Source organism: Phoenix dactylifera, chromosome 2 (genome assembly GCF_051530095.1).
Source record: "Phoenix dactylifera cultivar Ajwa chromosome 2, Ajwa_hap1_PhDact_Kaust_v1.1, whole genome shotgun sequence".
NCBI lineage: Eukaryota > Viridiplantae > Streptophyta > Magnoliopsida > Arecales > Arecaceae > Phoenix > Phoenix dactylifera.
In genome coordinates, this window is record NC_143191.1 from 51139655 (window position 1) to 51153537 (window position 13883).

At 43.0% G+C, this 13883-nt stretch overlaps 1 protein-coding gene across 8 annotated transcripts in view; it reads left to right on the forward strand.

Annotated features, from left to right (window-relative positions):
* The window catches only part of LOC103713978 (uncharacterized), a 39823-nt gene that overhangs the window by 985 nt on the left and 24955 nt on the right, over positions 1-13883 (forward strand). For 7 of the 8 annotated variants that reach the window (XR_605134.6, XR_605135.5, XR_001879826.5 and 4 more), the window contains exons 2-5: positions 1593-1687; positions 3323-3409; positions 9994-10040; positions 11591-11648. Coding sequence is in view for 4 of the 8 variants with exons in the window: in XM_008801043.4 (XP_008799265.1) it covers positions 1606-1687; positions 3323-3409; positions 9994-10040; positions 11591-11648 (274 nt within the window). In the remaining 4 variants the exon portion in view is untranslated. The remainder of the gene's footprint in view (positions 1-1592; positions 1688-3322; positions 3410-9993; positions 10041-11590; positions 11649-13883) is intronic. The other variant, XM_008801048.4, reaches the window with a different exon arrangement.

Here is a 13883-nt window from a genome sequence, read left to right on the forward strand (position 1 = left end):
GCAATATCAACTTGAGTATTTTCAAACAATTAAAAATCACATGTAACATTCTTATTAAAAGATAATTTTTTGGGCATCACTTCACACTTATTCAGCAGCGCTCAATCATATGATGTTATTGCTGATTTCATGTTGTTCCACAATCAAGTAGGAACTTACAGTTGTCATGCAATTACTTATTGTAGTTTTGCTTGCTGATTCTTTCACAAGAATGTCAAGATGACTCACATGAGGACCAGATTATTATGGTGCTTAGGATCATTAGCTCTACTGTGATTGAGATTAGCCATGAGAAATATTTCAAAAGGGGTTATGACACATTAAAAACCATAGACCCTAAAACAACTGGTCGAATATGGGCCTTCACAAAGACTTGTTTGGCAACAATAACCCATACAGTTTTCTTGCAACATATCAAGGCCACATATCAGGAATCATAGTACAACTTGTATTACTAAAACCACCTAACTGGAATACCAATGGAGCTTTGCGCCGTTCGTGTCAGTAAGAGGGGAATATTCAATTGGATGCTTCGATCAGCTATGTTGATTCCTTCAGTAGATGTTTTGATATTGTTTTCTCATTTTCCTCTCAAAAGAAGATACTATTTTCTAATTCAAAAACCTAAATACAGGAAAAGGTCCCGATCCAGTCTTTTATTTATTGAAATATGCATATCCAAATGAAATACATTCTAGTGTAATAACCTTCCTCAAAAACATTTAAAGGGACATCGATGCCATGAAGAGAAGAAAAAACAAATAAAACGAGAAAGGAAAAAGAGTGGAACTTTGAAACTTTTTTTCTATCATTTTATTCAAAATATTGGTTTTTATAGTGGCTTTGGATTTTCCACTAAGATACACATACACACACATATGTGTATGTGTGCGTGTGTGTGCGATTTCAACCTGTCCCAACCTGGTCTCGGATAGATTTTATTTCCGGGGCTGGGACTTAAAACCTTGCCTTCAACAACTAAAAAAAGTTCTAATAAATTCAGAAAAGTTAAGGAACACTTAGTATTAACAAAAGTTGAAAAGGATAGTTTACCTTCTTCAATTACCATAACAACTAAAAACCAAGTCTCATGCAGTGTTTGTGGAGTCTGACAATTTTTATGCTGCCAATGTTTTATGATTTTTAGAATTAATCATTTACCTAAATGTTGGATAGTCATGATATTATTCCTATCTGCATCATTCAGCAGATGTTCCAATCTAAATATTGAATAATACAGGTTTAGGATAGTGCACTATTTTATACTTAAAGGTCCTAGTATCAAAATCTTTTCAGGATATCAAGATCTATCAGTTAAAATATGAGTTAAAAGTATAAGTTACATTTCTTATTTAGTAAGAATAACAAAATACAGCTGACACATGAGCCATCTCATCTACTTAGAGTGTAAGTTTTGTTACTGGGAACTGATGTTTAGGTATTTATGCATGAAAAGAATTCTTTCTATCTGAAAATGTAGTTGTACATTAATAATTTTGCAGTAGATATTACTGGGCATGCCCTCTTGCAGACATGTATTAAATTGCTTGCATGGAATATTATGTTATTTGATGGGCTCTTATCAACCACAGATTGCTTGTCTCAATGGTATGCATGACTGGGTGTGGGAGAATGGCTGCCATGGTGAGGCTTCTCACTGTTGGAAGTTGTCCAGAAATTACACCAGGTATTTGTAAAGTTTATGGGAAAAGTTATTTTTTTGGGTTATTTACATGCTCATAATTCCAGAATATTTAGAACATTGGAAGCATGCCTATAACCTTTACTTGATCTGTTTGTTCAAGTCAGTATGGGATTTAGCTTGGTTGAAATGCCAATTAGAATTAGTTGAACTGCCAAATAGTAAGAGAACTACCATGCAGCCAGAAGCCATATTTTATTTTATTTTTTTTCCTCACAAAAGGACACTTTTGTTGTATTTAAAGGCTTATACAACAACTTGACTTGATGCACATCCATATTAAGGCGGGGTATTAGCAAAAATGATCAACAATTGGCGGTTAAAAGAAAATTTCAGTATCCCAGATTGTACCTATGAATCCAAAATACAAACAGCTAAATATCACTCTTTCGTCCACTTTTTGTTCCATTTGATGTCCTTTAGAAATTTGTCCTATTTCAGTATTATCTTCTAAGAATCTGTATATCAAATTCTTTCCAACTATCGACAAAAGAATCACTGTTGCAGTTTCCACTTTGATTTTGTTTCCATTGCTGAGCAAACAACAAAACCTGAATAAATTATCTGGATTCCCGTAAATACTAATGTTTGACCAAAATCATTAGGTTCCTTTGGATGAAGATAGCAGCAAGAGGTTTAGGTTGTTTTCATTTTTCGAAAAGCTTGGGAAATAAAAAAGGAGCCAATTGCTTATCTTTTAGAGTTTACCACAAGCAAACATGTTTCCTGTGGCCGTGGTACCAGGTGGACACCTATACCTAAGGTTAAGCTTCTAATTCTTTTTCATTAGATCGAAGCAGGAATCGTCACTATTGATAAGGGAATTCTTTGCATTTTTTTCTTTCAAATGCCATGAAAGGAAAAGAAAAGGATAAATGTTATCCATGGAAATGTAAATGAGCAGAATTACCAGGAAAACATGATGTTTAATTTAACTGAGAATGTCAGATTAGTTCCTATTATCTAGTATTCGACAGAATGAAAAAGGAAACTGAAAAGATTCAGAAAGACAATTTGTGATCAAGAATGTTGATGAGCCTGAGAATACATGGAGATATCTTTTTCCATTGTTTTCAAGTGGTAAATGGAATTACTAATTTTCCACTGTTTTTAAAATCATAACCATAATTCAAGCCTTGTCCCAACAATTTGGATGAATCTCTGTTCAGTAGTCGTGCAAGCTCAGGAGTTCCCTCTCCCTTTTCTATATCATTTGACAAATTTTCAAATACTCTACTTACTTGGGCCTCCTTGTATCCTTCTTGTACACTCTATCACTATGTTAATCAGTTTTCTGTTACTCTTTCCTCAACATGCACCTTCTTTGGTATTTTTCTTCCTTGCACATCTATTGTAACTACAACCATAACCATGATCATCTTTTGTTCTTCTATTTTAATTGCATAGTTCCATACTTTCTCTTGGTTAGTTGCTTCCTCATGGCCATGACAGAAAGTCATATTGTGTCTATAAAACCTTGGTCCTGTGTTATCTTAAAACTTTCTGTGTATCATTTTCGCTGAAGCAAAGGCTTCGACTAATATCGATACCAAGAAGTACAGATTTGCGTTCTGGATGTTTGATCTGAAAGCAACTGCATTGTGTTTGTTTTTCTGGCAGAAGAAGACAGCTATGAGAAGATTGCTGCTCAGAGCATACATAAGGAGTTTCATGATGCAGATGAGGCGAATTTACTTGAAGAAGAAGGTAAATTTCACAATTCCGGTTCCAATTTTATTGATCAATCTTTTTAACAAAGAATTTTTCTTATGGTTCAATCAAGGTCTGCCGAACTGGCCGGTTCCGCACGTACCGTACTAATAACGGTCCCAACCAGTACGGTTCGGCTATGAAAAATGGTTTCGGCCCTATAGGGGCCGGAACCGGCCATTTTTTGCTGTGTATCAGTACCGGCCTAAGCATGTCTTCCCCGCGCGCCCGTGCACGGGCCACAGAGTGGCATTTAATGCATCCATGTGCGGACGCGTTGTTTTTTTCCGCATCCGTGCGCGGACGCGCGAGCGGGGAATCGCACGCCTAGCTCGCGCCTGCGCACGATTCCCCGCTCGGGGCAGCGCGCCCATATGGGTTGGCAGCCCGCGTGGGCCATTTAATGCCACAGAGTGGCATTCGCGTCTATGCATGGATGCACATAGTTTTTTTTTTCCGCTTTCGCGCGTCGCTACGCGGCGCGCGTCTGCTCTGTTGGCCGGTTCGGTACCAGTTCCAACTGGTACCGGCGCCCACCGATACGTCGGTACAGTTGGTCCGGCGGACCTTGGGTTCAATTTATATTCTGATGGTCTTTTCCTATTTTTTTGTCTTGTTTGCCTCCTGCTTCCTTCATGCAACCATGTCGTGAAATTTCACACATATTGTTTGTAATACAAGTTGTGCTCGGTGCCGCTGTCCTAGGTCGGTAGGTGTTCAAAGGCATAGTATGTCATAATGCAAGTACCGCGATCCATCTGGTGCATAAACCACAATTTTCATCTGTAACATGTGTCACTGCATCTGCTATGTTCAATAGTTGATTGAGGCATTCATTAAACAATATAATAAAGTTATAATATGCATACATATATTTCCTAGTTTAATGTAGCACACATGCTGTGAACTAATAAAGAACAAAACTTCTCTTGATTCAGGAAGTTACTCCCAATGATATTTATAGTTGGTGTTGCATAAACAGGAAACAAGATCATGGAAACAGATTCTTGGGTAGTCTATAGAAGTTAAGCAAAAGAAAACATTCAAAAATGTTTTGATGTTCAAACTTATTCTATATATCATCTAGGACGAGGGTGGAGCCAGGGTTTTAATCCAGGGTGGCCAAAAACATGTAGGTCATGCTAAAACATGATGCCATGCAGGTGAATATGACCCTAGACACATTTTGAATTGTCTGGTATCCTTTGCGAACCTGCATTCAAACTGGGACTCACTATACGACAGGGGAATTTTCAATTCATCGAATTTGCAAGTGATTTTCCTCTATGCATGTGCATATGCAGACATGGCTCACAAAAATATATTACTAAAAACAAGATTGACATAAATATTATAAATATTCTAGACATTACTTACACATATGTTAATTTAATGAAGGTGTATTATCAGTTATCTAAATTACATTACTTTTAAATATTTATGTTTTCTAGTTTTCAAAATTTTCAATAGTAGGGAATTAAATTTTGTTATTCTTTTAGGAAATCATTAAATTATTGTTAGTATGTACCATGCATTGAGAAGGAATCATTTTGCAATTACCTCTTGATGTGGGGTTGCATCAGTTTGTATCAATATCGAAGTACTTGTATAGATTTTTTCCCCATATAACATGCTATGCTACTAGAATAATGCTAGTTGGACTCCAAGATATGGGACTCCACATTGAATGTTGATTTGGCCCTTTTCTACTTGCGGGTGCCTGATAATGTGATACAAAGGAGTAGATATTTTCACTATCGAAATAGTTACATGTGACATCATGGTTTGACGAACCGGCCTGTACCGGCCGGTTCGGGCCGTATCGGACCGGTCCGGCATTTAACTGGTACGCCGGAGCCGTGGAAACCAGTACAGGCCGAACCTAGCCGGAGCCGGCGAAGACGAAGAGAAGGAGAGAGAGAGCGGGGAAGAGAGGGAGGGAGGAGATGCCTCCGCCGCCCGCGGAGGGCCGCAAGGGGCTGGCGGAGCCCGCAGGGGGCGAGGGAGCCTGCGGGGCCAGCAGAGACCGAGGTCGCGGCCGCGTTCCCTATTTTAACGCGGCTGTGGAAAAAAATTTAGAAATTTTTAAGTGAAGTCGGCAGGCTGGGCACTGTCTTGGCCAAGACAGTGCGGCCTCCACTGCGCCTCCGCATCAGTGGTCTATCCGCACCGTGCTGGTTTTCGGTGCGGACCTGTCGGCGCCGTGCGGCGCCGGCCGTCGCATCCGGTTCTGCAGGCGCCGCCCGGTTGCCTCCCGCCCTCGTGCGCTTGCGCCGGCCGGGCGACGCGGTGCCCGTGGGACTCGGGCACGGTTGAGCCGTCGGCCGCCCGGCGGCATGCCGCCGCCGCTCCACGCCGCGTGCCGGCTGCGCTCCTCCCGGCGCCCGTCCGCGGGCAGTCCCGCCACCGCTCGGCCTAGCTCCCCGGCTGCCGCACGTAACCTGCGACCTCGTCGGCACTGGATGCGCGTTGTGACAGTTTTCGCGGGGGGGGGGGGGGGGCGCAGCGGAGGCGCCGGGGGCCGTGCAACGGGCCAGGGGGCGAACGGAGGGCTCGGTCGGCCCGAACCGGGGACCGGCGACAAATGAGAGTGGACGCGCAAAACTTCGTAAGGGACGGGATGACAGGCCGACCGATCCGAAGCACCGCGCGCGGACGCCGCAAGGGCCGGCCGGAGGCTGCGACCGAGCGCCGCGCCAGAGGAAGGAGCGTGCCGGCTCCGTCGGGGACCAACTGCGGGCGGCACGTCCGAATGAGACGACGGGCCGGCGCGGAAAGCCCGCCGCCGAGACCGCAAAACCGACAAAGGAACCCACGGGGACGGACCAGAGCGGGCAAAGCTTTCACCGAACGGGACGGGACCGAGCCCACGCAATAGGCGAGGGCGACAGATCGGACCAAGTAAGGCCGATCCTGCTCCGTGCGCGCACGGCCGCGAGAATTTCGTAAGGGACGGGACGACGGGCCGACCGATCCGAAGTGCCGCGCACGGCCGCCGCAGGGGCTGGCCGAAGGCTACAACCGAGCGCCGTGTCAGCGGAAGAAGCGTGCCGGCTCCATCGGGGACCACCTGCGCACGGCCCGTCCGAGCGAGCCGGCGGGCCGGCGCGGAAGGCCCGCCGCCGAGCTCGCAAAACCTACAAAGGAACCCACGGGGACGCACCAGAGCGGGCAAAGCTTTCACCGAATGGGACGGGACCGAGCCCACGCAACAGGCGAGGGCGACGGATCAGACCAAGTAAGGCCGATCTCGCTCCGCGCGCGCGCGGCCGCGAGAACTTCGTAAGGGACGAGACGACGGGCCGACCAATCCGAAGCGCCGCGCATGGCCGCTGCAAGCGCCGGCCGGAGGCGGCAACCGAGCGCCGCGCCAGCGGAAGGAGCGTGCCGGCTCCATCGGGGACCACCTGCGCACGGCCCGTCCGAGCGAGCCGACGGGCCGGCGCGAAAGGGCCGCCACCGAGCCCGCAAAACCGACAAAGGAACCCATGGGGACGCACCAGAGCGGGCAAAGATTTCACTGAACGGGACGAGACCGAGCCCACGCAACATGCGAGGGCGACGGATCGGACCAAGTAAGGCCGATCCATCTCCGCGCGCACGCGGCCGCGAAAACTTCATCAGGGACGGGACGACGGGCCGATCGAACCGAAGCGCCGCGCACGGCCGCCGCAAGGGCCGGCCGGAGGCGTAGACCGAGCGCCGCGCCAGCGGAAGGAGCGTGCCGGCTCTGTCGAGGACCAACTGTGCGCGGCCCGTCCGAGCGAGCCAACGGGCCCGCTTGGAGCGCTCGCCACGGCAGCGGCCGACTCCCCTACCTACCACCCCCGCGGGGCGTCCGCTCAAAGCCCACCCCAAAGGTTCCAAGGCACCGAGGAGCGTTGCAAACGGGAATAGCCCGGACGCGCATCCCGGTCGCACGGGATGTGCATCCCGACTGTCCGGGTCGCGCGCCACGGGAGGGCAGACTGAGAGAGCCGAAGTGCCGCGCACGGCCGCCGCGCCCGTGCGCCGCGGCAAAGGCAGGAGCGGGCCGCCTCCGTCGGGGACGAGCGGCGTGCGAAACATCCGCCGCGACACAACGACGGGGCGCGGAAGGCCCGCCGCGGCGGCGGCAGCCCCCCCACCCTACCACCCCAGCGGGGCATCCGACCAATGCCCATCCCAAGGGTTCTAAAGTACCGAGGAGCGTTGCAAACGGGAATGGCCCGGATGCGCGTTCCGGTCGCATGGGATGCGCATCCCGGCCATCCGGGTTGCGCGTCACGGGAGGGCGGACGGAGGGAGCCGAAGTGCCGCGCGCGGCCGCCGCGACGACTGGACGGCGGCGGCGCCCGTGCGCCGCGGCAAAGGCGGGAGCGGCCCGGCTCCGTCCGGGGCGCCGCGAGCTTCGGCCGAACCTTAGCCGAAACTCTTCGCATTTGGCCAAGCCCATTCACACTTGGCCAAGCCTTGGCCAAGCCAAAGCCTCCAATGCTTGGCCAAGTGCCTCCAAGGTCAGCTAAGACAGTGCAGCCTCCACTGCGCCTCCGCAGGCTTCCCCGCCCCCCCGCGGGCTCCGCCGCCCCCTGGCCTCCGTAGGTGGCCTCTCCTCTCCTCCCTCCCTCCCCTGCTCACTCTCTCGTTCTCTTCTTGTTTTTCGGCTCCGACGGGGAAGAGTGTTCCGGTTCGGTACCGGTTTAAACCGGTACGAATCGGAACCGTACCGGTCCAGTAGGCGACCGGTACATCTACCAGTACCAATACGGCAAACCTTGTGTGACATAGTACATCTTTGTTGGTTGTACATCTTCAATGGCCCATTTTTTTCTCAAAAGGGCCATTTCTTGGTGCAATGGTAAAAGGCTTGGATCTGTCCTATGCAAAGGCTGGGCTATCCTAAAGAGACTTTTGAAGGCTTCAAAGGTATGCTACGGGAGAGTCGTTACAATTTGCCTATTAACACATCAATTTGAAGCTACATGAGGTACATTTTTTTTGAGCCTCCTGCTTATGGTTATTATTGAAGATGAGCATCACCACTAGCACGAGGAAGATTCTCCAAATTTAAACTAGAATATAGGGGCTTTGGTTTAAAATCTCTAAGTTCTCTAGTGTTTGTGCACTTGTTTGTATGAGAATCATGACAACCTGATTTCGGTTAATATTCCTTCACTGAATTTGATGAACTTGGATCTAACAATTCTACTTGGCTATTGATCTCTTGCTTCTCCTTTGCCTGTAATGTCTTCTCCATCATCCTTTACATAATTCGTTTTGGACCCATTTGGAGCTTTCATTTTTTTGCTCCATGGTGTATTAAGAACACCATAGGTTCAATGTTGATTTTTGGGTGGTTCTATGATTTTTTTTTTTATCAGTTTCATACATCTTTTCATATTTTTTAGGTGCTGCATGAATTCTTTCAACCCATGCAGATCTCTGAGTGTAGACTAGATTACCTTCTGGGTTGTCTAAATGGAAAGATCAAAATTTTACGCTCATCTTTAGGATCAAAATTTTATGCTCATCTTTAGGATGCCAAATCTTTGATATATCACTTTTTTGAGGTCCTCATTTATTTTTCATGTCTATAGTGTACTTTGCTAGCTTATTCAATCCCCTCCATGATGTGTATCTTAGTAGCTTGTAGTAGAAATTTTAGTTCATTTGCTTACTTTATTGTGTTTTACTATTTTTTTTGCCATTGACTTTGCTTGGTCCAACCATAAGAATTGTATGAACCCCATCTGATCTTGTGAGGTTGACATATCAAGTTGGTTCTACGCTTTTTTTTTGTATCTGATTTACTCTTTCGGTTCTTTGACTTGATCTCGCAATCTAATATTCTTTTGTGCTTCCTGTTTGTTGGTTAGCACCTGGGCTAGTGTCATGTACCCTTAATTTTTGTTGCATTTTTTAAACTAAGGGCTTTCTTGTCCTTCATTGGTAGTTTACTTATCCCTTCAGCCTTTTCATTAGTAAAACCTAATGGGCTATTTTTTCAATAATCTCATTCTTATAATCCATTTTGCATTCTTGATTCTTCATGCATTTCTATTTAATATCATTCTCTTGTTGTGCATCATTTGATTGCCTTGGTGTTGATCTTTGTCTAGCAGTCTAGCTTCTTTGTGAATTTAAGAATGGTTACCTGGTTAGGGTATCTCTTATCATCCAATAGGAAAGATATTTACTGTTTTGCTAGGACTACTACATGGCCAGCCGCCAAGTGTTGTAATAACATCTATAAAAAGGGAAGATGCTTCATTTGATGATTCTGAAAAATAACGGCTTTCCATTTGAACAATCGTTTTTATGATTTAGAAAGAAAATTCTGAAAGACTATTTCTTATTGCTATTAGTCGATCTAAAAGAATTTATGATGTTGAAAGGTATTATAAGGTAATATTTGCTAATTAGTGTTTCATATAAAAGTGAAGATTAAAATTATTTTGTTTCCATTTGTTGGCTAACTTTTGCACCAAAATGGAGTATGATGCTAGTATTTTTAGATATCTATTACATCTTATATCATTGAACTTTGTCCTTGTTATGCTGGTAGTAAAGTTCTATTTGTTTGTTGCTCTCTTTTTTTGCAGATATGCATGTCTTTGATTGTAGACCGCTGACAGATCCCTTGCACCTGGTAATTTTTTTTAAAAGAAGTTATACATAGTTTAGCTATCATCAAGAAATAAAAATATTCAAACAGTTTGGTGCTGATGTTGCATCTATTTAGTTCGGTGGAACTCGTATTGCAAAGTGCAAGGCAGTTTCATCTCATGGTCTTAGTTTGAACTTACACTACTTGGAAAATTTATCTCTTCGTTGAAAATCAGAATTTGGTATATAGCTGTTTCACAAATTTTTTTATATTTCATGTTTGACATAATAGTTTATAGCAAAAAGGTTTTTTCTGTCATTCCCATGTATTGCTTGCAAAATTGCCATGTGGTTAATTATCATTTCATGCTCAATGATCTCATGCAAAGGATGGACTTGACAATAGAGAAGTGTTATATGTGCAGAATCTTTGCAACAAATGAGCCCTTAGAAATTATAATTTGTCACGACTCAAGACTTGAACTTATCTGAATCCAAAGTGTGACTGTTGTAATCGAAATGGCACTCAGCAGGCGCAGGCTTTGCAGCATGGGCACACTTTATGCCATGGGCATGGGGTTTTTAGCTTATTATTATTTTTTTAAATTCTGATGCTTTAAACTTCATCTTAATTTAGTTGTCAGTTGTTTCATCTTTCATGTGCTAAAACAATTTTAAACCCTTACATAGTGTCATGCATGCGAAAATGCGATTTTGTTTGCATGCTGATTGTGCAGTGTCTCTCGAACTAATACAATATTTTAACTAGTATAACTTTTTAAGTGGTGATGTTTGTTTTGATGACCTATTTTCTGCAAATAGTAGCCAAACTATTGAATATCTTTAGAGAACCTTATGTACTTTTGCTCCTTTGCAATTCATCAAACTGAACTGCAACATGCTGAGTGATCAATTTAAGCCATTTTGTGTCATGAAACTGAAAATACTGTGTGAAGAAACAAGCGCCTGTTTTGTTGTGCCATAATATTTTTTTGGGTTTTTTGCATGAATACCCTTCTCAAAATTTAAATTTGCATGAATACCCTCTTAAAATTTATATTTATTTCTGTACCCTCATAAAACATTGTTTTTGCACAAATGCCTGTAATATAATGGGTCTTCTAACACTGTTAATAAAAACCATATTTATTTTAACTAAAAATAAAATAAAATTTTGAAATTACTTTTTTGTCCTCCACCGCAATCATCTTGTAAATATTTCTTTTTGCACATCTACCTATTAAGGGTATTTTAATCATTTTAATTTAGAAACCGTTAATTTTTTAACAGTGTTGGATGGCGTGGGTACATATACAAAAACAAGGATAAAAAGGGCAGAATAACAAAACAAGTGTTTTACGAGGGTATACATGCAAATATCAATTTTGGGAGGGTATTCATGCAAAATTTGATATTTAGGAGGGTATTCATGCAAAAAACCTGATTTTTTTTTTTTATCTCATCAACTGTATCCTCTGAGTTCGCTGAACATCTTAGTTTGATCTATATGCACTAATTTTGAATGGTTGTGTAATTTCTGTTCTATTGTTCTTGTCAATTCTTATGTTATTCCTTATGTTTATATTTGTGAAGGTTTGTTGCAATGCTTGCAAGAAGCCAGTCAAAGCCAGTCAATATGCAGCTCATGCAGGTTTCATCTTATACTTTATTTTCTGCAATGATGTCTTTTGTATTATTCTTATGCTTGCTGCTGGTGTGTATGACGTGGAAATTTTTTTTAAAAAACAAAAAGAGAACTGTTCATTATAGTTTGAACTTCCAGCCCCACTTCTTCTGGGGCATGAATGTTTTGGAAATAGAGTTAGCATGCCAAATGACTGACTTCTATTTCTGTTAAAGGCGGTTAATTTTGAACCATCTTAAAAGCTGTCCAAATTCCATTAGTATCATGAATATTTAATATGATGCCATGAATGCTCACCAAAAGCAAGTGGGTGAGTTGATTCTATTATCTATCTACTTCATAGTATGCCAAACCGGTCCGTACCGGCCAGCTACCGGTACGCTGGAGCTATGGAAACTGGTACGGGCTGGTTCTATGCCGGAGACGAAGAAGACGAAGAGAAGGAGAGAGAGCGCGGGGAAGAGAGGGAGGAGACCTGTAGCCGCCATTGGAGAGCCACGGAGGGGCGGCAGAGGCCGGGGGGGCGGCAGAGGCCAGGGGGGCGGCAGAGCCCGACAGGGGGCGGGGGCGCCCCGGTGGTACCGATTCAGCATATCTTGGTTAAAACTTACCTGACACTATGCACCAAACATATATCTGGATATGCTATGAAAACTCTTTCTTTAAAAATATTTTTTATTTGTAATTATTAAAATATATTTAAAATTTGAAAAAAGTAATTATGGAAGATAAATTGATTTACCTATGCACATAATTTGAATGCATTAATTGTCACGCCTAGGATCCGACGCATGATTTGTCGCGCCCCAGATTTGGTGCATGACATGACCGTGCTACCGCAGGGTATTGCCCATAATAACACGAAGCCCATGATAACAATATTCTTTCATATAGCATGATAAAATTTGTTCAATTTCATTTACAAATCAAAAAGAAAGGAGTACAGAGCATCTAAAATCCAACATCATGCCCAACCCATCATTAGCTACACCACTAAAACTTTTTCACAAGATTGTCAAGCTTGCTAGTGCGACCTCCTAGCCTGGACCATCTTCCGTTCCTATTGATCTTATTTGCTTGGGGAGAAAAATAAAATAGAGGTACATAAGCGACATAGCTTAGAAAGTAAACCTTTTACTACCTTACCGGATCAAGCATAAGTTTTTTCATGGCAATGCATCATTTAAAGAAAATAACAGATATAATAAAATAAAGCATTTCATAGTTCAGTATATTAAAATAAGTCATAAAGCCAATCATGCATGCATAAATCATTCAAAAAATATGGTTCCTACTTCCTGGTGTATAGCATAAAATTAGAAATCATTTATCATCGATCAAATTACTGCTCTTAGACTAAATGTTAAGGTCACTATTATACCTGTAACAGGGCCGTAATCGACAAACACCGACTACTATTATCCGTTGGTAGGGTCGTATGCCAACTACTATTACCCGCTGGTAGGATCATATGCCAGCTACTATTATCCGTTGACAGAGTTGAATGCCAGTTACTATTACTCGCTGGCAGAGTCGTATGCCAACTACTATTACATAGCTATCTGAGAGCCTTTTTATCCGTTGGCAGGGTTGTAAAAATTGAATGTCGATCTACCTCACTTTTAGGGGCTGTACATAGCTATTTGAGAACCTTTTTGCCATAGTCATTAAGGCAATGTTCTTAAATCATATTTCTTAAATCATATATTATTAACTCATATATGGATAAAACATTAAATGTCTTTATAGAGTTCATAGCCTATAAGCATTTAACAATAGAATAATCATGAAATTATTCCTTTCATATCAAATTACAATTTTATAAATATGGAATTCATGATTCACAAATGGTGCTTAACGGTAAAACAATCATGTATCCATTAATTCGCATTAAATCATGAGTTTCATAATATTGTATGCTTGATCCTTGATTTTAAGAAAACATGGTATCATCAACTTTTAACATTATTTTTATATTTTCATAATACCAGAAAAATAAATAAAAATTTGGAAACTAGTAAGGAGTATAAGATTCACTTACCTCTGTTCGCCCGAAGATTTCTAAATTATTTTAAAATAAATTACTTGCTATTTCACCATTTAAAATCTAATTAAAACCTCTAAGTAACTTGAAATGGACTTGAGCGGACTTCAGGTCTTGACTGGGTAAGTCGGCCCTGGATCTACCAATCCAGTAGAGAGAGAATGGTTGCACCTAGGGTGGGAGCTCTCTCTCTTGAT